The sequence below is a fragment of the Hyla sarda genome, chromosome 1, assembly GCF_029499605.1.
Source record: "Hyla sarda isolate aHylSar1 chromosome 1, aHylSar1.hap1, whole genome shotgun sequence".
Lineage (NCBI taxonomy): Eukaryota > Metazoa > Chordata > Amphibia > Anura > Hylidae > Hyla > Hyla sarda.
In genome coordinates this window covers 223525277-223553036 of record NC_079189.1, presented here as the reverse complement: position 1 = coordinate 223553036, position 27760 = coordinate 223525277, and the positions used below count along the sequence as shown (strand labels likewise).

Here is a 27760-nt window from a genome sequence, read left to right as displayed (position 1 = left end):
TACTCACAACCCCATAGTTCTTGGCATCTGCAGGAGTCAGATCAGGCATGTGCATCTGTTAAGGTAAGTACAAGTGAAGATGTTATAGGTGCTCATATTAATGGTATACGTCTACCTTATGAAAAGTCAAAAATCCCACTTGCCTATACCGCCCTATAACTGTTACATATTATACATTATATTTACCTGACTCCGCTGTATAAAAGGTGTACAAATGAAACAGCACAGTGGTGCATTCGTAACGGGATCTCCGGCTGTATCTGCACAGTGGTTGCCGGCAGCGTGGGTAGGTTCGGAGCTTCCACTCCGGCTAAAGAGTGCTCTCCTTCATGTGACCTCACATCCGGGTATGCGGCTGCTGTGCTGTGCAAGCATCGGATCCTCGCGTTTTCAGCGGCTCCATCTAGTGGTGGAGCATGCTTAACAGCATTCTATGTTAACCCATTTGTGATTATTACCGAAGACCAGACAAATTCAGGGACAATAGGGCAATCTTGTAGTAAGGAGACTTATTGACAAGACATAATTCTACATTAATGACCGGAATTGGGAAATATGACTCAAAAGCTAATTGTGTAATTAGCTCAATCAATGCATTGGTTAAATTATATTACATGGAAGAACGCTAGTTGTAAAATATTTCCTGTATATACAGAGTATGAAGGATCTGAATGACATACTATGTGTCTTTTACAGGATGAGGTTACACATGTATAATGACTAGGAGATGTAAGTGCCTAACAGTGTAGACATCTGTTAGAAGAATGGGGTAAAATGTACCGTATTTGTTTGTTTGTTCAGTCCATGGGATGACATGGATCTTAACTGGAAAATCCATGGCCCTAAAAGTGAGACATTGGGATCACCCCCCCCATGTGCTTGATGTACGTGTCTCGCCACCGAGGTGTCCCTCTCATGTAGGATGTCCCCCAACATATTCCAAAATCCTACGACAAAATTTGCGGATGGTTTTACCAATAAAAATTAAGGGGCAGGTACAAGTCACCATGTACCCTACTCCTTTCGTTACACAATTAATAAAATCTAGAATGTGATATGTATGGCCGTCAATGTAGATGAAAAGGTATCAGTTTTCACCATAAAACTACAGGCTTTACACCACCCACATTTAAATTTCCCTTTCATAGGTGTCCTATTCAGCCACGTCCGTGGACTAATTTCTGGAGTTAGATGACTGTTGACTAACATACCCCCCAATTTTTTCCCCCTCTTATACCTAATTTGCGGATAAGGTGTAAGTACACGAGTGAGATCCTGATCCAGCAGGAGAATATCCCAGTACGATGCTTTTGTATGTCGGGGCCATCGCATAAACGGCAACCCGGCAGTGCTGACTGCTTCAGCTGCCACCGGATAGCCGTTTACGGTGCCCCGTGTGATCCGCTGAAGATCACTTACCTGTCCTCGGGGCTCCGGGGCATCCTCTTCAGGGTCCCCTGCATCGTCATCGCTCTCCATCGTTGTCATCACGTCGCTACGCACGCCGTCCCGTCATCCAATAGGAGCGGCGTGCGTAGCAACGTGATGGCGGCGACGGAGACTGAGGATGCCCGGGAAGCAGAGGCCTTGCCGGAGCATCGGGACACCCCGGGGACGCGGCGACAGCGATGGTGGGCGACATCCAGGGCAGCGGTGATGGTCCAGAGTGGCGGGGACACGTGAGAAACAACCTCCAATACCAGTGGCCTTCAACCTGCGGACCTCCAGATGTTGCAAAACTGCAACTCCCAGCATGCCCGAACAGCCATTTGTTGTCCGGGCATGCTGGGTGTTGTAGTTTTGCAACAGCTGGAGGTCCGCAGGTTGTAGACCACTGTCCTATACTTTACATTGCACGGATCCCTCAACATACAATGGTTTCAACAAACGATGGTCCATTTGGAACGGATTACCATCGTATGTTGAGGGACCACTGCATGTGTGTGTGTGTGTGTGTGTGTGTGTGTGTGTGTGTGTGTGTGTGTATATATATATATATATATATATATACACACATACACACATACACACACACACACACACACATTGAATAAACAGTGGCACACCAAGTGTCAGCAAAAAAAGGTGATTTATTCAAAAAAACGTGTTAGGCAACGTTTCAGCTGGCTCACCCAGCCATTTTCAAATGGCTGGGTGAGCCAGCTGAAACGTTGCCTAACACGTTTTTTTGAATAAATCACCTTTTTTTTGCTGACACTTGGTGTGCCACTGTTTATTCAATTTTTCTGTGTCTTGGAGGGGTTCCCAACCTGGACCTGACACAGTAGGCACATGTGCACCTTTTTACCCTGGTGTGCTGCTTTCCTGCTCTATCTATATATCATATATATGCTACAATTGGAATAGTAAAAGATAATTTCGCAAATTTCTACGCCCTTTACCTTGTGGATGAACTAACATGTTTTGATACTTTAGGCCGGCCTGATTACAGCAATACCAGATTTGTATAGTTTCCATCATGTTTTACTAATTAAAAAAAAAATTCTGAACTTTTTAGAATTTTTTTAATTGCCATTTTTTGACCCCTGTAGCTTTCTTAATTTTTTTTTCGCATACCAGGCTGTATGAGGGCTATTTTTTTGCGCCATAATCTGTTTTTGTATCAGTACCATTTTTGTATTGATCTGACATTTTAATCACTTTTAAACTTTTTTTTTTTTTTCTGGGATATTATAAAAATCGCAATTCTTTGGTTTAGTATTTTAATTATTATTTTTTTTTACATTTACCACATTTACCGTACGGGATACATAATGTTATATTTTAACAGTACGTACAATTACGCACACAGCAATACTAAATGTTTATTTTTATTATGTTTACAAATTTTTATATAGGAAAAGGGGGTGATTTGAACTTTTAACATGGAAGGAGTTGATGTGTGTCTTAAAACTTTTATTAAAACTTTTTTTTCACTTTATTAGACTTTTAGGAGGAATCATTAGATTCCTGATACAGATCAATAGAGTTCTCTTGAACTCCATTGATATGGGTGCTCTGCGATCCATTGATAGAGCCTAGTCCAGCCAGGATCTATCAGTGCCAGAGCCACGGGAATCCAGGGAAGCGGAGGTAAGCCCTCCGGCTACCGCTGTAAGTTGATTGTGGCATCTAAAACGGGAGAATTTGCTGCCGGTTAGCTCAGCGGAGCTGCTCGGGACTGCCGCGGTGAAATGCCGATACAACTGAGAGGACAGCGGGGAGGCTCCCTTCCTGGCTCCACGGTGTCCGATTGAAATTTGATTGCTCAAAGCCTGAGATCCAGGCTTGAGCAATCAAGCGCAGATAGCACTGATCAATGCTATGGCAATGCATTGAACAGTGCCTGCAATCAGTGTAATGCATTGCATTGATTATCTGTGCTTGATTGCTCAAGCCCCAAAAGTTACGGCAAACCCAGAAAAAAATATTTGTGGGGCAAATTTTGGAAAAAAGCGCCATTCTGTAACTTCCGATTCTACACAGTGCAATTTTCGGTAAAAATGACACCATGTATCTATTCTGTAGGTCCATGATAGCCAATTTATATAGGTTTTTCTTTATTTTACTGCTTTAAAAAAATTATAACTACATCAGGGATGTGGAAATCCTATCGCCCGACTCCCAGGACATGTATGGGACGCCGCTTAGGCTGAGGTAACCGGCAATGTATTCTCCCATCTTAGACTCCACGATCAGCTTTGATCGCAGTGTCTAAAGGGTTAATACCGAACATCAGCTCGATCGGCGATGTCCAGTATTAGCCGTAGGTCCCGGTTGCATTACGGGAGCCAGCCACCGACGTAAATATACGCCTGGTTAAGGGGTTAACGTGCTTGCCCGGTGGAAAACAACTTATCCCCTATCGGCGCTCCCATATAAATGAATGGAGCACAGGTCGTCTCCATCACGAGTCTGAGAGCCGGAGCCTTATTCTGGAGATCGCGGTGGAGTCCCAGTGGTCAAAAAACTGCTGCAGAGTTGTCTCTCACACCCACGTCCTCACAATGTAAGCTGTACAGCAGGGATTAGTAAGTGCTGGCAAGAGTTTTATTACTTCAGATGAACATTTGATAATATTTAATGTTCTACTTTTTGAAAAACTGTATGAATACACTAGGGGACTAGGTCTCATTTCTTTGACATGATGTTTCACTGATTATTTAAGGGGATTGTTGTTCCCTTAGTGCATGTTCCGAGCAGGGTGTATTTCTCACACAAGTATTAGTAAATGCAAGGCAATACATGTAATGTTTTCCATGTTAATAGAAAAGCTTCATGTGAATGTCTTTTTCAAGACCACTACATTAACTTCAGGCTTTCATTTCCCTTTTACTCTATGTCCTCTTTCTAAAATGAGTATTTTGGGTGTATTCATATCCCCTTCTACCAGTGTTCAGTGTATCTGACTTTATTGCACTATTTGTCAGGTTTTTCTTTTTCCATCAAGCATCTTAGCAGGAGCAGTAAGGAAGCTCATCATCCTACATTTGTCTTCAAATTGCCATAAAGTGTAAAATAGTCAACAAGTTTATACTTCTTGGTCCAGATTTAACTGCCTAAAACGGTCTTCTACCAGAGCATTTATTAAATGAGGGGAATAGCTATATAAAATGGGTGGATTTCACAATGTTAGATTGCAATATTTAAAATTGTGCTGCCCTAATATAAATTCTACTGTAGTTAATGTTCATCTGTGTATGGCCCCTTTAGCTTGGTGAGATTAACATTATCATTCATCAGTTTGCACAAATTCTTGACAATAGTGAAGAGTGCTTCAGTCCCACACGCTCTTTACAGTTTGGTGTGGAGAGATGCCACTGATACTGGGTGGTTGGGTTGCGCAAATATGACACCCAGCAAGGGGATGTGAAATAACGAAATACAACATCAGGGGTGTGGAAATTAAAAAATAAACTACTTGTCCAAGGGACTAAAACGGAACGCAATCTACTTGTCCCTCATGACGATCCACTTGTCCTGATACACAAAATAATTTCAACCAAAATAGTACATAAATAAGGTCTTTATTAATAGAAACTTAATAGGCAGACCAGTATGTCACCACATTTGGTAGATAGGGCGCCTGATAAGTCTGCCCCATTAAATAGGTAGTCCCCCCTTCAGGCAGGCACAAAGGGCTCCCCTAGTATGTAAATAGGGCCCTAGATATATATATATGTCCCCCAGTTGGTAAAAAAAAGGTAGAGCTCCCAGACAGAGCCCCAGATAGAAATGACCCCCATTAGGTAGAGCTCCCCCAGTAGGTAGACAGGCCCCAGATAGATATGACCCCCATCAGGTAGGGCTCCCATTTAAACAATTATACTCCCTAAGTCAAAGCTTTCCAAACTTTTCATGGTGATGCCCTTACATAGTTTGATGACACACTGCTTGCTATACTGCCAATTGCATGCATCGCGTTGTGCGTTGACAATGCACAATGTAGTACCAGTATTAGCATTAGAAAAGCTGCTACCATCCTGTGCCAGTTCACCCCCCCCCCCTTTATCACACCTTGTGCCATATCATTCCCCTGTGCCATTATACGCCCCCTTCTCTGATGCTCGCTGTGCCATTATATTTTAGCCCCTCCCCCCCCATGCCATTATATTTTAGCCCCCCCCCCCAAGTGCCATTATATTTCAGCGCCCCCCCCCCCCCCGTGCCATTATATTACACCCTCCCCTCCTTTGACACATCATCACATCATTCACTGATTCACCAAATCCCCTCCCCCTGCTTTTGCCTGTCCTCTGTCCCCATGTGTGCTCTGGCAGACTCAGGGGGGTTGGCAGTTATGTTGCTGGACCACATCCTCGGTCCTGTCGGAGGTGCGCGCAATGAGTGACGTCATCACACACTCCTACGTCAGGAAACAGACTTACTGCGTGGCTCACTATAGGCTGCAGCATACAGCTGCAGTCTCTAGGAGTTTAGTGAGGGGGCGAGAATGATTGCCCCGATATGTGAATTCCTCAGATATTTAGCCATGCTTGCCCGAAGCAGAGCTAAATGCCTGAAGACTTCACCTGCCCGATGCCTGGGACATGCATATACAATTTCCACATCCCTGCAACATACTTCCAGTTGCTGAGACTGAATTTTGTAGGACCAGGTGAACATTTCCTTTGAATGGAGGAAGGATCTGACATGTTACTTCTCCACATTTCCAATCCTGTGTTCCCATAGGAGAAATGTCTGGCAGCGGCTTGTTTGTCTTTCTTAATTGTGAACCTGTGCAGGCTTGGCAAGTTGTGCATGGGAGTGTAGGAGTCAGGAGAAATGTCTTTTTAGAGTTGGCTATGTACAGACGAGATATCTACATACCATTGGCAGATCCATAGTGAGATCTGCAGACTATTTCATAGCTGTGCTGGTCATACATAAGATTTACAGCAAATGCTACAAAAAGGAGCCACGTCTGGCTGTATAGGTTAGTGCCTATAAAATGAGGGTAAAAAAAATATAATTTGTAAAAAATACATCTTTGTTCACGTCTGTGACACAGCTTCCAAGTTTTGCACTACAGTTTTAGGCCTATTTTCTATACTGTACAGGCATGTTCGGCTCCTTTATTCAAATTTACTAGTAGAAGTTTTCTGGTTTAAAGCCTGGCATTCTCATCTACTTTTTACTAGCTCTTGGGTTGCCTGTCTGTCTTTTGTGGGATAACAAGATTTTTGTTCTGAAACTACATGTATGTGGTAGCCCTTGGGGGGTGTATGGTAGTGGGGGGGGGGTGTTTCGGTAGATGAGGGGTTAAGGTTAACCCTATAGTTCGTGACACCAGGCTGAGGGCTAGTATGCTGAGGTAACTCTCCGGCCTATCGCCGCCCTTCACAGTAAGGATAGGTGCATGCATAAAATGACTGAAGGTCCACAAGGTAGTTGAACTTGAACTTGGATAACTTTACTTAAATGCTTGCGGTACATCCAATGAACAGTAACAGTCTCATGCAAACAGTCTCTATATAGTTCAGTGACTGACAGTTGTTGCGGACCTTGAATAGTATTATAAGTCTCTGAATTTAGGGTTAATTTTGAAGATCCGTCCGGATTTAGGGGATAGATAAGGTCCGGTGATCTTGCAGAGTGCTTAGGGATTGATACACTCACGGTTAAGAAGAGATCAGCCGTCGCCGCAAGGCTCGGGCCTAAACTCACTGATGACAGCAGCGCAGATTCTTCCCTGTCAACAGCCCACGAGGAAAGAGAGCAAACAATGACTGCCGCTCCCTTATATGGGCAGGGGCGGGGTTGTTTTGATTGCTCCGAATATCTGTCAATCACAGTCACAAAGCATGGTGGGCGCAATACGTCACAGGGACCTCCAAAGGTCCTTAAGCAAAAACCATAGAGTTTACCTGATCACGTGATCCGAGGTCCTGCTACACTCCGGACAGGTAATTAACTATTTATATACATTTATACAATCCTTTACATATAAATCCTAAATAATTACTAGATAACTAATACCTAGATGAGAGGTGACTAGGGGTGGACTAGGCAATAAGGACCCGACGTCCTAGGGGCTCTGGCTATGGGGACCTATATACACAGGTACCGGATAGGATGCGGTACCGGGACACCACATGTACTTTTGTTCTGTGGATTAAGTTTCTTATTTTGTGTTTTCTGTATAGTGGCAGATAGTGCCGATTGCATTATGTTGAAAGGCGGGTTATCAGGACTCCCCATTTATCAGTAACAAAGGGTAAATCAAGTTCTTCAGCACCTAAGGGGTTTGACATTTTCACATAGCGGGCCATAGATTTCAGTAAGTATCCGGCCATGGTGGTGTTGTAGTGCAAAGAAAAAGTTGTGCATTTATTTTTTTATAATTATAATGTGTATGTAGTTTCCTATTACTTATTAACTGAACATTTGTTAGGCTTGCTCCTAGAAATGGTAAAATTTGCCTGGGTCCTATTGCCTATTGTCCTATTTCGAAATATATCCGAAGCTTTTAACATGCCGGGCAGTGCTGTTAAATCGCTACAACTGCCAGAAAAATTATTTGGGATACAAAGAAAAACCGACAGGTAACCTTTAACCCCTTAAGGATGCAGGGTTTTTCGTTTTTTGCACTTTCATTTTTTCCTCCTCACCTTTTAAAAATCATAACCCTTTCAATTTTGCACCTAAAATTCCATATGATGGCTTTTTTGCGCCACCAATTCTACTTTGCAGTGACATCAGTCATTTTACCCAAAATTCTACAGCGAAACGGGAAAAAAATCATTGTGCGACGAAATTGAAGAAAAAACACCATTTTGTAGCTTTTGGGGGCTTCCGTTTCTACGCAGTACATTTTTCGGTAAAAATTACACCTTTTCTTTATTGTGTAGGTCCATACGATTAAAATGTTACCCTACTTATATAGGTTTGATTTTGTCGTACTTCTGGAAAAAATCATAACTACATGCACGGAAATGTATACGTTTAAAATTGTCATTTTCTGACCCTTATAACTTTTTTTTATTTTTCTGCGTATGGGGCGGTATGAGGGCTCATTTTTAGCGCCGTGATCTGATGTTTTTAGCTGTACCATTTTTGTATTGATAGGACTTTTTGATCGCTTTTTATTCATTCTTTAATTATCTAAAAAGCAACAAAAATACGTTTATTTTGAACTTTGGAATTTTTTGGCGCATACGCCATTGACCGTGCGGTTTAATTAATGATATATTTTTATAGTTTGGACATTTACACAAATTTTTTTTTTACACTTTTTTTTTTTTTGCAGTGTTATAGCTCCCATAGGGGGCTATAACACTGCATACACTGATTGCCAACACTGTTCACTGCAAAGCCATAGCTTTGCATTGATCAGTGTTATCGGCGGTCGATTGCTCCAAGCCTGAGATGCAATCTTGAGCAATCAATCGCTGAATTGACACGCCAGAGGAAGGTAAGAGAACCTCCGCTCGTATCCCAGCTGATCGGGACACCGCATTTTCACTGCGGTGGTCCCGATCAGCCCCATTGAGCAGCCGGGCAGCTTTCACTTTTGTATTAGACGCAGTGTTCAACTTTGAACGCCGCATCTAAAGGGTTAATAGCGCGCGGCACCGCGATCGCTGCTGCGCTCTATTAGCCCCGGGTCCCGGCTTCAGATACATGCCGGGACCGACCCAATATGACGTGGGGTCACCACGTGACCCCGCGCTATACCACGGGAGCCGGCCAAGGACGTGAATATACGTCCTTGGTCGTTAAGGGGTTAAAGAAACACAGGCTGCTTTTGGAAAAAGATGGTATGGTTGGTTTTCAAGCGTCACAATACGACAATACATGGACAAAAATGAAGTTCATTGTCGTTGCTGGAAACACCACAAAAAAGCCCTGCCACAATATGCCAGAGGACCCTTTGACACGCCTAACAGCTTTTGGTACATTGTAATTTGGAGCGACAAGACCAAAATAGAGCTTTATGGTCACAACCATAAGAACCAAGGCCAGTAGCAAAAAGAATCCCATCCCCACTGTAAAGCCTGGTGGTGGCTCTCTGATGGCTTTTAGTGGATGAGAGCTCCAAAGGCACAGGGAATCTTGTGAAAATGCTGCATGTTATCAGAAAATTCTGGCCGACAATTTGCATTCTTCAGGAAAGCTGCGCATGGGATGCTCTTGGACTTTCCAGCTTGACAATGGGGGAGATTTATCAAAACCTGTCCAAAGGAAAAGTTGATGAGTTGCCCATGGCAACCAATCAGATCCCTTCTTTAATTTCTGAAAAGTGAAAGAAGCAATCTGGCCTCTGGACAGGTTTTGATAAATCTCCCCCAATGACCCTAAGCACATTGCCAAGTTGACCCTGCAATGGTTATGGCTGGAAAAGTTGAAGGTTCTAGAGTTGCCAACACTTTGGGGGAGATTTATCAAAGTTGTCTATTTCCCGCATCAATATAGACCAACCTACAGATGGTTAGGCCGGTCTATTGTGTTCCTAATATATCAAAAGGCGCACGGCTCTTGATAAATTCTGCACATAGACTACGGGATCTACGGTTTAGACTTTATTTAAATCTACTCCAGCATGGTCTGACACTTCAGCGTACTTTCGCCCGATGCAAGTTTTCACCGAAAAGTCGCTATTGATAAATTCAGCACCAATGCATTTTTCTGTCTAAAATAGCCTAGAATGCATCATGTACTAAAAATCCTTTAACCCCTTGCCGCAAAACGCCGGGTTTATAGGGTGCTGCGGCACGGGAGGGTTATGAAGTGAGCTCAGGAGCTGAGCTCGCATCATACCTGCACAGTCCCAGCTGCTATCAGCAGCCAGGACCCGTGGCTAATGCCGGACATTGCCGTTTCGGCAGATGTCCGGCATTAACTCTTTAGACGCGTCGATCAAAGTTGATTGCCGGGTCTGAAGTGAAAGCTTCCCGGCTGCTCAGGCGGGCTGATCGGGACCATTGCGGTTAAAATCGAGATGTCCCGATCAGCTAGGACGCAGCAGGAGGGTGCCTTACCTTCCTCCTGCGTGTCCGATCGGCGATTGATTGCTCCAAGCCTGAAATCCAGGCTTGAGCAATCAATGTATTGCAATGCAAAGGCATTGTTCAGTGTATTGAATCAAAGTACTGCATGTTATAGCCCCTATGGGAGATATAACATTGCAAAAAAAAATTTAAAAAAAGTTATCATTTAACCCCTTCCCTAATAAAAGTTTGAATCACCCACCTTTTCCCATAAAAAAAAGTGTAAATAAAAAAATAAAATTATGTGGTATCGCCGCATGTGTAAATGTCCGAACTATAAAAATATATTGTTAGTTAAACCGCACGGTCAATGGCGTACATGCAAAAAAATTCCAAAGTCCAAAATAGCGTCTTTTTGGTCACTTTTTATACCATAAAATTGAACAAATTAAAAAGTGATCAAAAAGTCTGATCAAAACAAAAATGGTACTGATAAAAACTTCAGATCATGGCGCAACAAATGAGCTCTCATACCGCCCCATACGCGGAAAAATAAAAAAGTTATAGGGGTCAGAAGATGACAATTTTAAACATTAATTTTCCTGCATGTAGTTATGATTTTTTTCCAGAAGTACGAAAAAATTAAACCTATATAAGTAGGGTATCATTTTAACCGTATGGACCTACAGAATAATGATAAGGTGTCATTTTTACCGAAAAATTTACTGCGTAGAAACGGAAGCCCCCAGTTTGGCTGTAGATTTTTGGGTAAAATTACTGATGCCATTACAAAGTAGAATCGGTGGCGCAAAAAATAAGCAATCATATGGATTTTTAGGTGCAAAATTGAAAGGATTATGATTTTTAAAATGTAAGGAGGAAAAACACTATGTCCTTAAGGGATTAAAGCAAAAGTCGCAAAAAAGTTGCACGTATTTAGACTGCAACTTTCTGTGCGACAATTTTAGACAGGAAAAAACAGTCTAAATCCTTTGGTAAATCTCCCCATTGTCCTTGTTTATATCATAACCTTAATATTGCCTTTAATATCATCTAGCTGCTCTGGGGAGATCTGAAATGGGCAGTTCATGCAAGATGACCAAAGATTTTGCAAGACCTAGAGGCATTTTGCCAAGAAAAATGGTCAGCTATACCACCTGCCAGGGTGCCTGCATTTGGGGCCTCATAGAAAACTGCATGATGTTACTGATACTAATGGGGGCAATAATAAGGGTATGCAGACTTATGAAATGGTAATTTTTTTTCTTCATTTTGGCAAAGTTGGCAATTTTATTATCCTACAGTTAAATATGAATCCCATAACAAATGTCTTGCTTTTTCACTCCTCTTTTTGTACTTGTATTACAATTTTCCAAGTGTATGCAAACTTTTGAGCACAACTGTCTGCAGTATCTCCCTCTGCTTGTGCTCTATCCAGTTCTCCTCCTCCAATGTTCCCTCTGGTCTAAGTGAGTCCATTGTCTCCTCGTACAACTTGGCAAGTAATGGGGCTCTACAAAGAGCCGATACCCCTTCACCCCTACCAAGATAGTTTTGTTACGACAAATGTGACCCCACATTCTAATTAGAATCAACCCAAATAAGAATGGTGTCAGGAGTGCAGTAAGGAGATCTCTGCAGGACTAAATCTTTTCATTCTATTGTCCTCTTTTATACTGCTCTTTATATTGACGTCTGTAGACTCCGTGGATGTTTATTCTACTAACTGGTAAATGCTTAATATAGCCGTCTGTCATATTTCTTTTACAATATAGCAGATGTTTGTATGGATTGTTATTTTTTCCTTCACTTAATAGAATTTCTCAGCTTTAAACACAAGTAAGAGTAATTACATCTTAAGTGTGCCATGTGTTTGCCAAGAGGAGGAGAAGTAAAGTAATAGAGGGCTGAATGACTAATGGAAGCTGCTGCTGCTGGCTCTTCCAGTTCTGCCTCATTACAGGGATTTTGTAGGTTAAATCTGTATTGTAATGCTTCGTACCAAGTCAACTATGTGTGTGCGCGCAAAGCAAAATAGTTATAGGAATAGTCGCAACGTTTGTTCACCAGCAGAGGACACTTTGTGTGGACTTTGGCTGGCTTCTAATATAGCTGGCAGCATGACCTAAATTTAAGGTCATTGGGGGGAATTTATTATTGGTTTTACCCTGTTTTTGCCGTGTAGCTTTCTCAGTTTTTGTTTATACACTAAAGTTTGTGTAGCTGTGTTATAGTCTGGTTAACTACAGTGACCCCCCCCCCCCCCCCCCCCCCCCGACCTACGATGGCCCCGACATACGATCATTTTAACATGCAATGGCCTCTCAGAGGCCATCGCATGTTGAAGGTAGCATCAACATACGATGCTTTTTTTTTGTCGGGGCCATCGCATAAACGGCTATCCAGCAGCGCTGACTTCTTCAGCTGCCACCGGATAGCAGTTTACGGTGCCCCGTGTGCTCCGGTGATGGTCACTCACCTGTCCTCGGGGCTCCGGCGCGTCCTTTTCGGGATCCTCTGATTAATCGGCGCTCTCCATCGACGTCATCACGTCGCTGCGCACGCCGTCCCGTCATCCAATAGGAGCAGCGAGCGTAGCGACGTGATGGCGGCGACGGAGAGCGCAGTTGCCGGGGAAGCAGAGGCCTTGCCGGAGCGTCGGTGACGCGGCGACAGCGATGGACGGCGACATCCCGGGCAGCGGTGATGGTCCGGAGCGGCGGGGACAGGTGAGTACAACTTTCTCTAACAGTGGTCTACAACCTGCGGACCTCCAGATGTTGCAAAACTACAACTCCCAGCATGCCTGGACAGCCAACGGCTGTGTGTTGTAGTTTTGCAACATCTGGAGGTCCGCAGGTTGTAGACCACTGTCCTATACTTTACATTGCACGGATCCCTCAACATACGATGGTTTCAACAAACGATGGTCCATTTGGAACGGATTACCATCGTATGTTGAGGGACCACTGTATTTGCAGTGGTCACGAATTTATCATGGTGATTTGTCGCAAAGCCCTCAATTTGTTGCAGATCTACACCAGCCCTTACCTGGCTTACAAATCTGACTGTAAATATCATCAGTTTTAAAAAGCTGCACGTATTGGTGCGCATGTTAAAGGGGTACTCAGCTGCTCAGCGTTTGGAACAAACTGTTCTGCGACGTGAGCTTGTGACATCATATCCCCGCCCCCTCATGACGTCACACCCTGCCTTCATGTCCCCTCCTATAAACTTGCATTGAGAGGGCGGGCCGTGAAGTCATGAGGGGGTGGGGCTATGATGTCACGAGCTCCCAGCACCGGCTCCAGTGTTCGCAACAGTTCCATACCCCTTTAAAAAGCCGCAGAGGAGACACCATACAAAGTGGAGTACAGAAGTAAAAATTTTTTACCAATACCATATTTATCACCTGCCCATCACCATGTAATAAATTTGGCGCACGTGCACAGTTTCCACCACACAAGGGGTAAAAGATGGTCATCTACACTACTCTTGATAAATTGTGGATATTATTCTTATTTGTTTGGGCAGGTTTTAGATTTGGTCCAAATTCTTTGGACACAATTTAGTTTTATAATCTGACTATTGTTTCCCAGACCTGTCCTGTCGGATAGCTAATGTAATGAAGCAGAATTATCGGCTTACATGCCATTGATGGTTGTCACTCTCTGCATATGTCCCATTCTTTGGGTCATTAGTAGGTAATTGGCATGGTCATTGCCTGTACATCTACATCCTGCATTTAGATGATATGACTGTATTAGGAGCATAGCTGGCAAGCTTCTGCCTTTTTATATACTTACTCACTGGTTGAGTTTTACCTTCTTAGTATTACACTTAAATGGGCACGGTCACCAACTTTTATTTTTTGATATGTTGTAGTACTTTTGTACTACAACATATCTCGAATATACTTTTATTATTATTATTTTTTCATTAAAAAAGGTTTAATTTACATTTAAAAACCGGCCACTGAAAAAGGACTGATTTTGGAGTGGCAATCAGTCCTTTTTCAGTTAGGCTGCACTCGCTCCCTGCCTGCCTGAATCAGGCAGGCGGGAGCGAGCGCATTGGCTCCCCGGCCGGACGTCGCTGTCCATGCACGCCCGCTGCCAGACTCTGCAGTAACTGCAAGTGTAATGAGGGAAGGGGGTATGCGGGGCGGGGGGGGGGGGGGTGTTGGAGTGAACGGGCTAGTGCCGTAGCGGGGGGAACGGGCTAGCAACAAAAAAAATAGGATGGTGGGAGCTACCCTTTAACTACTTCCTCTCCTAGGTTCCTGAGTTGTGTGCCTTTTTATTACTCTAAATGCACCTAAATAAAGGAATAAATCAGCTTTGCAAGTAGTTTTGATCATGTCCTACCACTTTTGTGTGTTTTATATACTGCTTCTATGCATAGCTTTGTTTCTTCATGGTTACTGACTACTCGTCCACCCTATCTCTGTTTGGAGCCTTTTTAAGTAGTTCTTTTAGATTTGAAGAGAACAAAGTGCAGCATGCTACAATCTTCTTTCTGTTACAGTGACAGATACCATAACAAAACAGCACTGACCCCATTATAAGTCAATAGAGTCTGTTGGGCACAGTAGTTGTCTGTCATTCGACTGGTCCAGCACTGCCTTAATTATTTTCGTTGTAGTGGAAGCCATGAGGAGGGTTCAGTTCAGATCAGTCACACAGCAAGAAACCACTAAGGGGGAAATTTATTTAAAAAAAAAAACTGCAGAGGAAAAATTGTCCAGTTGCCCATAGCAACCAATCGGATTGCTTCTTTCATTTTTCAGAAGTCTCTTTAAAAATGAATGAAGCAAGCTGATTGGTTGCTATGGGCAACTGGGCATCTTTTCTCTGCACAGGTTTTGATAAATCTCCCCCTAAGTCTTTTATATGAAATCTGTGTGTAAACCTACTTTATTTGGTATTTTGTATGTGACATATAGTGATACAGCTGTGGTTAGACTTGGATCAGTGATTCCTCAACCACCATGAAACCACATATTGTCTGTAGGAAACATTTCTCATCTCTGCAATTCTGTCTCGATCTCAGACATATCACTTTTTTTTTTACATTTTGGTTTATTCATAAGAATATTTTTCTTGTAACATGCTCAAATGACATATGTTCACACCACATAAGTTTGGTGTTTGGTTTTTCTTCGCTGCTTTTACTTTACATTTTTAATCTACACTTGTACTTATGGTCATAGCCCTAAACAAGGTCAGCCTGGGACTGCCGGAATGTTTTAAGTAGAACGCTGCAGAAATGTGAACATAAGACTTCACCAGCAGACCCTGAAGCACATCCTATACAATAAATGGCTGCGATAGAGAGCTACTTTATTGTCAGGCACAGTGGATTTCACATAGACTGCTGCTGGACCTACCATATTGATTTTTAGGCCACAGTCAGGCTTTTATCATTTATAACTGGCTTCCCCTTTCTATTGACAGCTCTCATCTGTCTCTGTGTCTGCATATTGAAATATTTCCGACCACTCTCATGGGGAACCAAATGACCCAATAAATAGACTTTTATTCCTTGTATTGTAAGATGACTTCCTTCTTCTCCCGAAGATCGTTCATTGATTCTTTCCCCAGGCAGTATACTGAGAGACTAAGAATAGGGCATTTGTTTTCAGCACATAATGATATTGTCTCTTTGCATACCTTGTCTTGTTATCAATAACAATTTGTTAGAATATTTTAGATTTTAATTAAATTTGACTAAAACTTTAATAACTCAACACAATTACCCCGTAGGCAGTTTTGCCCGGGGTACAAAATCCCTATATAAGTGGACTACCTAAAACTTAACTTTTATTGTTAACGTATTAATTAATCACTTAAACCATATATAATCCCGGTTAAAAGCGCACATAACCGTGTCCTGCGTTTGACTCTATCAGTGGGTGGCCACGCATATTAGTATACCATTGGGGACATGTAAGGTAAGTTTTAGGTAGTCCACTTATATAGGGATTTTGTACCCCGGGCAATACTGCCTACGGGGTAATTGTGTTGAGTTATTAGTAGAATCCCAGACTTACCTGGGGATTTGTGTTCAGTAAAACTTTAATACTGTCACTTTATTTCTATAAAACAAATGGGGAGGAATTGAAACACCAAGGGGGGAATTTATCGTTATGTGTAAGTTATTTTCACCCCCTTTTTGGCTGGGCAAATGTTGTTTATTCACTCTCCCCACGTTTATCAAATCTGTGCATTCTTCATCAGTAGCAAAGTAGCTTAGATGTAGACAAGTGAGGTTCATGCAATTGTGAGTGCTTGTGATAATTTATTAAGTCGCAATTAATAAATCCCTGACTTCTGCAAAAACCAAACATGCCACACTACATCCAGGTGTTTTCTTGAATGAGTTCAAATGCATTGCTAAAGTCTTCAACTACTAGACCCATTGCGCATAAATTTCCCCTATGGTCTTTGGAAGTTGCGGGCTCTTCAGTGATACAGCGGATAAACTTTGCATAACACCTATCTTGTACACAACATAGCTGCTCTTTTATGGGATGATAGATGCGTAATCAGTTATCTGGTGCTGCATGCCATTTTACATGTAAAGTATATGGATATGATTTACATTCGAACCCCATAGATGACTGTGAGTAGGTGCCCTAAAAATAAGGCTGATCTATAGAGCAGACCTAGCTATGAGACCTAGCTATGAGAGCAGACCTAGCTATGAGAACCAGAAATTCTTTATTTTAGTAAGTAAATTGGTTATTGACTAACTAGTCTTATTGTTTCTGTTGCAGAAATGACTGAATCAATTCTGCTTTCTATAGCTGCTCATGCTACTTTCTATTTTTCTGTGGGACCCATGGGAGATTTCTGTGTCTGAGAAGTTGCAGCATGGATGTATGTACACGTAGATAAAAAGAGCTCAGTGTACGTTCATGACCTCTCTTCTCCTTTCTCTAGCAAAAATGTATTTTTTTTATCTGAGCTGAACAGTATAGACAAATTATGTGGTTTCAGTGATACCCATCCTCCTTGCCCCTACTTAGTTCTTCAGACCAAGGTTGGATTATGCAAAACCAAGAGCAAAGTGATCTGAGACAGACCATGAAAGTAGTGCATCCAGTCCTTTTCAGTTATGAGCTGCATATTCAAGAACACAGACATATTCCGGTGGGTTTCCCGGAACAGCATGTTGTTTTTGGCTGCTTAAAGGAGTAGTGCAGTGAAAGATAACTTATCCCCTATCCAAAGGACAGCAGATAAGTTATAGATTGCGGGGGGTCAGACCGCTGGGGCTGAAAGCAGCCGTTCCGAACCCTGCAGGAGGCCGCAGCCAACATGCCCCCTCCATGTATCTCTATGAGGGGGCGTGTCGGCTGCCGCTCGGTGCGGGGGGGGCGGCACGCCTCCTTCCATTCAGGAGATTGCGGGAATACCATCGGACGGACACCAACCCCCCCCCGCCCCCGCAATCTAAACTTATCCACTATCCTTTGGATAGGGGACAAGTTATCTTTCACTGCACTACTCCTTTAAAGGCAAAATTGTTAGACTTTTAGTAGATAAAATAAATGTATTGATGGGTTCATCGTTTTAATAATTTCTTCTCATCCCACAGGCAATTGAGGAATTTATTTCCGAACTGAAGAACCAGGAACAACCGCAAGTGGTTACAGTGCCTCCTAACACTGCTGTGAAATTTTTAATGGCTCGGAAGTTTGATGTTTCTAGAGCAGTTGATTTATTTCAGGCTTACAGAGTAAGTCCAGGTTTAGTTCTTCATTCTTACCGGTCAGGAAGAATTGTTTCCTGTCAAGTACCGTATATACTTGAGTATAAGCCGACCCGAGTATAAGCCGAGGCCCCTAATTTCAACCCAAAATCCCAGGAAAAGTTATTGACTCGAGTATAAGCCTAGGGTGGGAAATACATCATCCCCCCCTGTCCTCATCCAGACCCACGTCATTAACATCTTCATCATCATCACCCTATCATCATCACCTGTCATCATCCCCTTGTCATCATCCCACACCCCCCCTTCATCATCCCCTTGTCATCATCCCCACCCCCCTTCATCATCCCCTTGTCATCATCCCACCCCCCTTCATCATCCCCTTGTCATCATCCCACCCCCCCTTCATCATCCCCTTGTCATCATCCCCTTGTCATCATCCCTCATCCCCTTGTCATCATCCCCACCCCCCTTCATCATCCCCTTGTCATCATCATCCTCTTGTCATCATCCCACCCCCCCTTCATCATCCCCTTGTCATCATCCCTCATCCCCTTGTCATCATCCCCACCCCCCTTCATCATCCCCTTGTCATCATCCCCTTGTCATCATCCCTCATCCCCTTGTCATCATCCCCACCCCCCTTCATCATCCCCTTGTCATCATCATCCTCTTGTCATCATCTGCCCTCAGTGGTCTTCAACCTGTGGACCTCCAGAGGTTTCAAAACTACAACTCCCAGCAAGCCTGGGCAGCCATAGGCTGTCCGGGCTTGCTGGGAGTTGTAGTTTTGAAACCTCTGGAGGTCCGCAGGTTGAAGACCACTGCGGCCTTCGACATCATCCAGCCCCCTCTCACCCCCTTTAGTTCTGTACAGTACTCGCCTCCGCTCGGCGCTGGTCCGGTGCTGCAGGACTGTCCGGTGGGGAGGTCGTCCGGTGGGATAGTGGTTCTGGGCTGTTATCTTCACCGGGGGCGCCTCTTCTCCGCGCTTCGGGCCCAGAATAGAGGCGTTGCCTTGACGATGACGCAGAAGTACGTTGGTAATGAACGTACCTCTGCGTCGTCGTCAAGGCAACGTGACTATTCTGGGGCTGGGCCCGAAGCGCTTAGAAGAGGCCTCCCCGGTGAAGATAGCAGCCCGGAACCACTATCCCACCGGACGACCTCCTCTCCGGACAGTCCTGCAGCACCGGACCAGCGCCGAGCGGAGGCGAGTAATGTACAGAACTAAAGGGGGTGAGGGGGGGCTGGATGAAGTCGAAGGTCGCAGTGGTCTTCAACCTGCGGACCTCCAGAGGTTTCAAAACTACAACTCCCAGCAAGCCCGGACAGCCGATGGCTGCCCGGGCTTGCTGGGAGTTGTAGTTTTGAAACCTCTGGAGGTCCCCAGGTTGAAGACCACTGCGGGTGGAGAGTTCACTCGAGTATAAGCCGAGGGGGGTGTTTTCAGCACGAAAAATCGTGCTGAAAAACTCGGCTTATACTCGAGTATATACGGTATTTTTAAGATTTATTTTATGACCAGCTAATAATCTTTATGTATGTAAACAGATATAGCAGTGTGCTGTTCTTGACTGAAAATTAGCCTTCAATTTAAGGTTACTATGTTGAGAGTTTGAGGCCATGTTCACACAATGGATTTTCTGAGCGGAATCGGACGTAAAGATTCAGTTTAAATTCCCTTGCAGCAAAGTCCCATTGTTTTCAATGTGATTCTGCTACACAGTGCACACAGCAAAATTTCTGCTGCAGAAGTGTTTTCCCATGAAGATAAAAAGAGCTGCTGGCTATAAGCCTCTCATTCCAGAGCAGCAGAGCCATCCTTTGGTTCTCTCTCGTTTGTTTTTTAAAAGTTATGTGATATCATGAGGAAGAAGTTCTTAAGCCACGGTTATTTCCGAGATTTTCTTCAAGGGTTAACTTCAGAATTTTACGTCTTTCTATACGAACACAATTTACGAGGAAATGCTGTCATTCTTGGTGGTGGCATGTAAGTCAGACAACACCAACAAGTGTCCTGTGAATGTTGACTAACCTGGAGCCGGTAGACATTTACTTACACTGCACCTCCCAGGTTGCTGACTAAAAGCCTTTTTACACAGGCTGATTTTGGGTGAATGAGCCTTTCTATTTGAGCCTTGTGAAAGCTTAGTAAAAGATTGTTAATCTGTTTTAGGAGGTCATCAGCCCATCTATAAGGAGTTTTCCAGGAATTGAAAAACAAAGCTTATTTCTTCCTAAAACACCAACATTTTCTTCAGGTTGTGTGTGGTATTACAACTTAGCTCATTTTCTTTTAATGGAACTAATATGCAAAACCACACCCAACCTACAGACAAATGTTACAGTTGTTTTGAACAGATCGTTTTTTTTTGTTTTTTTTCTAATGCTACATAACCCCTTTAAGAGTTGTCTTTATCCTTGTATAGCGCCATGAAATGCATCTGCTCAACCCATCTTTGACCTAATAATCTGGGTGACGTGCTTGATGGACAGTGCCTTGGTAGCATAGGCACCTTTTGGCAAACCTCCCTTAAAAAGGGTAGCATTGGGTGGACTCTCTCCCCATGTACTATGGGGAAGATTTATCAAACACTGGGTAAAGGAAGTGTGATGCAGTTGCCCATAGCAACCAATCAGATCGCTTCTTTAATTTTTAAAAAGGCTTCTGAAAAATAAAAGAAGCAATCTGGTTGCTATGGGCAACTGGTCGACTTTTCCTCTGCACAGATTCTTATAAATGACCCCAATTGTACTTTGTTAGTGGTAAATTTTAGTCAATACCTTCTGCACCACCCTTTACAAAGGTTTTAATAAATCTCCCCATAGTACCTATATCCCTTTCTAGTTAGTCACTATTTATTGAAGTTATCTTCCCACATAATTTATTGTTTTATTTTTTAAGCTTTTCTAGAGACAAAGTTGGTAAAATTAGTTGTGTACTGTATATTTAAATGAGCACATTTGTGCCATTTTTTTTAATAAAGTAACTTACATCCCTGTACTCTTCTTCTCCCCAATGGATCTGATCACTTGCTGAACTGTGGTGCTGCTGTTGCATTGTAACAAAGCACACGTGCTCCCACAATTCTCATTGCTTGCATTTACTGAAGCTATTGAGCCATATGCAGTTGAACTAAGCATTCCTGACCGTTTCATGGGATGCCATAAGATGGACGTAGCAAAGGGGAACAGGGCAAAACCAAAAAGTCCATGGGGAATTAGTAAATATCTCAAACAGTACATTTTCTGAAATTCTTGTATGTTTTTGTGGGAAGCACTCTTTAAGCATTTTTTTTTTTTTTTTTGGGGCTGTCAATAAAGCCCAAAATTGTGTGTGAACGTAGCCTGAAATGAATCATTCATTCTGTCAGTCATCCGGTGAATTTTTATGACCTATGATTTGTCATGTAATGAAATGAGTCAGCTGTTTACAACTGAATATAAGAAACATATAAATATGTATAATTGAGAGAGATCATGGCTTATTTACAGTAGTGATCGCCGATGGCTTGAACGGTACAGGTAAAATAAGAAAGTCCTATACTCATGTGCTTTTTCTGTGGTTTCTCTTTAACAGAACACCAGACTTAAGGAAGGGATTTACAACATAAATCCTGATGAAGAACCTTTACGCTCTGAGCTACTTAGTGGTAAATTTACGGTTTTAGTAAGTATTGCAGTTATTCTAAAGAAGTTCTATGTTGTCGCTACTAAAACAAATTTAAAGGGGTTTAGTAATGGCGGAATACACTTGGCTTTACTGTCATGCAACCTTCACTCTTAATATACTCTAATTAAAATCTTGTGGCAAGAAGAGCTAATGAGACAGCAGGTTAGGCCATGAATGCTGATATCTGATCGAGATTACCTCAGTCACTTATGTTTTATCAGGGGTTGAGGTGGGTATTCTAGAACTTAAAGCATCACATGGTGCCACATGCTCGCCAAAGTTTGAGATATGCATGGTACAGTTTTCTCAACCACTGCGTCTCTCCAAGTCAGACTGGGGAGAGCTTGTGGCACTGTGTTGCTGGAGTTGCGTTTTAATCAATTTTGATTTCTTTCATTGATTAACTTTTATGACATTTTTGGGACTAACTCATAGTAGTTGGTTGGTTTTTCAAAATAGCATTGAATTCCTGGGTTGGCCACCCCAGATGTGTCTATACAACTCATACCTTTTCCATTCATCCTGCTGTCTCTCACCGGATCCTTTTTTGGCTTTTTTTTTTTTTTTTTTTTTTTTTACTTATGTTTGCTATTGTATATTTCTGGTCTCTTTCTTTCTTTGGTACTCCTACTTTTAGGAATTACTAAAGGAGCTACTGCTGTGTTATGTTAGTGTAGGAGACTGCATGTTTTATTTATGATAGAGAGGCAAAACTGGTAACCCAAGAGCTGGTTGTAGCCTGTGTTCATTGGATGGTAGGGCACAGGAGATGTTAGCTTTATTGTGGCTGGCATCTAGCACTATTATGAAGATGCTAGCTTTCCACGCCTAGGGTGTGCTCACAGCTTATTAATAGCTGTATTCATGGTCATTGTTCCATATGTACATCTTTAGCCAAAAACTAGACTTTCTCTGTAAACAAACTGAGAGAGTAAGGCCAGTCCACACTGCTGAATTCCTGCTCGAAAAATTCTTCCGCTTGCAGCTTGTTTTCAATGAGATTCTGCTGCACTGTTCACACTGAGGAAATTCAGGATTTCAGACCTGCCAAAAGGATGAACATATTCATCTATATTTATTGATTTTTTTTTTTTGGGCGGCATTCTGCCTAAACTGTATTGGTGTCAATGGTAACTGTGCATGTCCTCAGGGTCCTAGCACCCAGTGATTTGTGCAGCGCCGAATATCTCCTGCCGGAAATTTAACAGTGTTAAGAGGCCCTTAGTCTGTCATCTGTGCTAGTTCTTGAGGAATTGGATATGTGGTCCTCTGACAAGAGTGACATATTAATATATAAATTATTGGTTTTATAAAATGTCATCTTGATTAATTCTGGAGGTGTGATTCAAGAGCCGCGTACTAGTAATTGGTGAGTTACCCATGATTTAGATGTTTATTACCAATTCTGTGTATAGGAACATATCATTTGTGGGAAAACCGATTTTAATGCTTGAAATTTATGGGTTAGATAAAATAATGTAATGTGTGTATTTAGTCATTCATTCTTTTGCCTATAAAAAAAAGTGTGTTCTTTGGGTCTAAGGCTTTCAAGTGTTAGTATAGGTTAGATAAAAGCTGTAAAATGAATACATTCCTTTTCCTAGGGTATCATAATGATAGTTTGTCCTTCTCAATTACAGCCCGGAAGAGATGCAAATGGAGCAGCACTAGCCTTGTTCACTGCTAGACTTCATCGGCCGGATGTAACCACACATAAGGCAGTTCTCCAGGCTATTATCTACCAGCTAGATAAAGCCATTGAGAGGTAATTTATTGATGAGTGATCACTTAATTCTTTTCTTCCCATCAGAGCAAGATGACATAAAAGGGGAAGCTTTGTGATAATCTGTTAGAGAGAAATAAGTAATCTGTTTCAGGCAAATGTTTTATTTGTATGTGGAGTTTGATTATGATTTGGAATGATATTATATTTCACTGAATGACATTTGCTGGTATGCGGATCTCTTATTACCTTATTGATTTTGTATTCCTGCCTGTTCTGTGCTAACATTACTCTCTGGAAGAAAGCTTCTCCGTTAAAAACCATATGAATGAATAAGACATTTGCAATCACATAAATGAAAGATTATTTTGTTAAAGTAGATACAAGCTCTATTCCCCGGGACCCATTGCACAGCCAAAACATTAAATCAGATTTTTACCATAAATAATGCGTTGCAACATGTAACTGCATGCAACATGTAAAATCTTCTTCCTCACCATACTTGGGAGACATTCCTGCCGTCAGGAATGGTGAGGAAATTATGTTTAAAAATGTCCCCTGTGCGGGTAGCTCTACCCTCCCAGTCTGTGCTGCAATCATGCCCCTTCAGGGTAATTGACAGCCCAGGCACGGCCTGCCTCATCGCTCTGTACCGTCTGCTTAGAGAGCAGAGCGGTGACGAGGCTGTCGATCACACTGAGGGGGCATGACTACAGCTGGAACAGCAGGACTAGGTGATCTAGCATCTAAAATAGGCACATTAGAACTATATCCCTGAATAAATGTAATAAAAGAAGGTGGTCTGGTCTGATGAATCATGTTTTCCTTTACATCATGTTGGATGGCCTGGTACATGTGCTTCGCTTAGGTAATAGATGTTACTAGTATGCACTAGAAAGGAGGCTAAATGGCAGTGGCAATGTTCTGCTGGGAAATGTTGGGTCTTAACATTCATTTAGATTTTACTCTGACAGTTTCCATCTAGTTAAGATTGTTGTAAACCAAGTACAGCCTTCATGGCAAAAGTAATTCCTAATATCAGTGAACTTTTAGGCTGGGTTCACACCACGTTTCGTTAAATACGGTTCCCGTATTTGGCTGGTAGGGGGCGGGGATTAATCGCGGCGCCCGCACTCAGCCGTATTCGGCAACCGTATTTAATGCATGTCTATGAGCCGACCGTAGGCAAAAAGGCTGTCGACCACGTTTTTGCCTGCGGTCGGGAAACCGCATACGGCCGAAAACGATGCCGATCGGAGGCTGCGGTTCACTCTGGTCGGCTCATAGACATGCATTAAATACGGTTGCCCAATACGGCTGAGTGCGGGCGCCGCGATTAAGCCCCTCCACCCTTCCTCCCAGTCGTATACGGGAACCGTATTTAACGAAACGTGGTGTGAACCCAGCCTTAGAATAACCTTGCCACACTGCCATGTTCCTTTAACCATTCCTGAATACATTTTTGCATAGAGTTTCCCCAGATCTCAGTCTTGTCGTGAATTGGATGGATGTGCTGGAGAAACAAGTATTTTAGAGAGACCCCACCCTAGACATCTTATCACCTATCCAAAGCATAGGGGATAAGATGTGTGCCGGGGGTGGGGGAGTCGCTACTGGGACCCCTGTGATTTCCGGCACCCCAGTCATCAGGTGCACGGAGCAAACTGCGCCCCCCTGTCGGGTGATGGGCGACCACAGCCGCCACGCACCCTCCATTTATGACTATGGGAGGTGGCTATGTACAAGCCGTCACGCCCTCTCCAAAAGACATAAATGAAGGGGGTGTTGCCCGATGTCATGAACACAGAAGCTCCAAGCTTCCGTGTTCTAAACATTGTGCGGCCTGCCCAGAGATCGCAGGGGGTCAGACATATTATCCCCTAACTGATAAGAAAAGATGCTACACTTTATCTTAGCCAAAAGGCCGACAAGCAATATCTTGGGGTTGAGTACCCCTTTTTAAAGGAGAGGTCAAAGGTTTTGTGGAGTCTATATGCCATGATGTTACAAGCTGTTTTGGGGGACAGAAAACACAAACCATGTTAATAAGGAGATTTTAATGATCTGGCTGATCTGTGTATATGTTGCAATATGAATAAAACTGTTGTTCGTGCAAAGCATGTAGACATTTTTGACCAGCATTAAAATATATCTTTAGTTCAAAGTTTTGTTGCTACTGGTACAGTGTTTAAAAGAAGTTATTTTTTATGCATGTATTTTGTAAATTGTTGATGGTAACTTTCTTAAAATTTTAGTCTTAATTTAATGTTTTTTGTTTACAGGGTAGAGACACAGAGGAATGGGCTAATTTTTATTTATGATATGATAAATTCCACTTATGGAAACTTTGATTATGAACTCTGTGTAAAGATATTGAACCTTTTAAAGGTAAGTTAGGACTTTTTTTTTTTTTTTTTTTATATTACAGGCTTGTTTAAATTGTCCAGGTACATACAATGCCTTCAGAAAGTCCTCAGCCCTTTTTACTTTTCTCAAGCTTTATGTTGCAGCCTTGTGCTAAAATAAATAAAATCCCCCATAGTGAAAATATGAAATCAGAATTGTATATATCTTTGCTAATTTATTGAAAAGGAAAATATTGTATTGACATACATTATTCTGACATTTTACGCAGCTTTGGCAGCAATTTGTACTTGAATTACTTTTTGGCAGCTATTACAGCCTCTAGTCGAATAGTCGAAAAAGAGACCTCCTGCACTCACCAGCCTTATTTGTATACGTAGACAGACAGGCCTTATTCATCCATTTATCGTATAACAGATGGATGTTACCTGGTGCAGAGAGGGAGACTGGGATTAACCCCATAAGGACCCAGCCAATTTTCTCTGTAGAACCTGGCCATTTTTTGCACATCTGACCTCTGTCACTTTAACCATTAATAACTCTGGGATGCTTATACTTTTCATTCTAATTCCGAGAGTTTTTTTTTGTGCCATAGTCTACTCTTATGTTAGTGGTAAAATTTTGTCGATACTTACATCATTTCTTGGTGAAAAATTCCAAAATTTGATGAAAAAATTGAAAATTTAGCATTTTATTTATTTTTTACTTTGAAGCGCTCTGCTTATAAGGAAAATGGATATTCCAAATAAATTATATATTGATTCACATATACAATATGACTACTTTGTTTGACATGTTTTTACTTTTGGAAGACATCAGAGGGCTTCAAAGTTCAGCAGCAATTTTCCAGTTTTTCCCAAAATTTTCAAAATCGAAATTTTTCAGGGACCAGTTCAGTTTTGAAGTGGATTTGAAGGGCCTTCTTATTAGAAATACCCCATTATAAAAACTGCACCCCTCAAAGTATTCAAAATGACATTCAAAAAGTTTGTTAACCCTTTAGGTGATTCACAGGAATAGCAGAAAATTGAAGGAGAAAATTCAAGATCTTCATTTTTAAATTTGTAGTGCAATTTCTCCTGAGTACAGAAATACCCCAAATGTGGCCCTAAACTGTTTCCTTGAAATAAGACAGGGCTCCGAAGTGAGAGAGTGCCATGCGCATTTGAAGACTAAATTAGGGATTGCATAGGGGTGTATAAAGGGTTATTCCACACCAGTGATTCTCAAACAGGGTGCCTCCAACTGTTGCCAAACTCCCAACATGCCTGGACAGTCAGTGGCTGTCCGGAAATGCTGGGGGGAGTTGTTTTGCAACAGCTGGAAGCTCCGTTTTGGAAACACTGCCGTACAATACGTTTTGATTTTTATTAGGGGGGGACAGTGTAAGGGGGTGTATATGTAGTGTTTTACCCTTTATTATGTCGTAGTGTAGTGTTTTTAGGGTTTACGGTGAGTTTCTCCGATAGGAGTTTGCGCTGTGGCAAAAACTTTGCAGCATCTCAAACTTCAAGCAGGAAACTTACTGTAAACCCGCCCGTGTGAATGTACCCTGAAAATTTACATGGGGGGCAAACCTCCAGCTGTTTCAAAACTACGACTGCCAGCATGTACTGACAGACCGTGCATGCTGGGAGTTGTACTTTTGCAACGGCTGGAGGCACACTGGTTGGAAAACCTTCAGTTAGGTTCTATTACCTAACTCAGTATTTTCCAACCAGTGTGCCTCCAGCTGTTGCAAAACTACAACCCCCAGCATGTACTGATCGCCAAAGGGCATGCTGGGAGATGTAGTTATGCAACAGCTGGAAGTACGCAACTACAACTCTCAGCATGCCAAGACAGCTGTTT

At 42.4% G+C, this 27760-nt stretch overlaps 1 protein-coding gene across 3 annotated transcripts in view; it reads left to right on the top strand.

Annotated features, from left to right (window-relative positions):
* The window catches only part of LOC130364845 (tyrosine-protein phosphatase non-receptor type 9-like), a 78120-nt gene that overhangs the window by 10026 nt on the left and 40334 nt on the right, over window positions 1–27760 (top strand). The window contains exons 1-6 of one of the 3 annotated variants that reach the window (XM_056568816.1): window positions 17238–17341; window positions 17461–17584; window positions 18033–18173; window positions 21730–21819; window positions 23463–23587; window positions 25828–25933. In XM_056568816.1, coding sequence (XP_056424791.1) covers window positions 17310–17341; window positions 17461–17584; window positions 18033–18173; window positions 21730–21819; window positions 23463–23587; window positions 25828–25933 — 618 coding nt within the window. In that variant the 5' untranslated portion in view covers window positions 17238–17309. Of the gene's footprint in view, window positions 1–17237; window positions 17342–17460; window positions 17585–18032; window positions 18174–21729; window positions 21820–23462; window positions 23588–25827; window positions 25934–27760 lie in introns of those variants that run through there. The other 2 variants (XM_056568817.1, XM_056568818.1) reach the window with 2 other exon arrangements.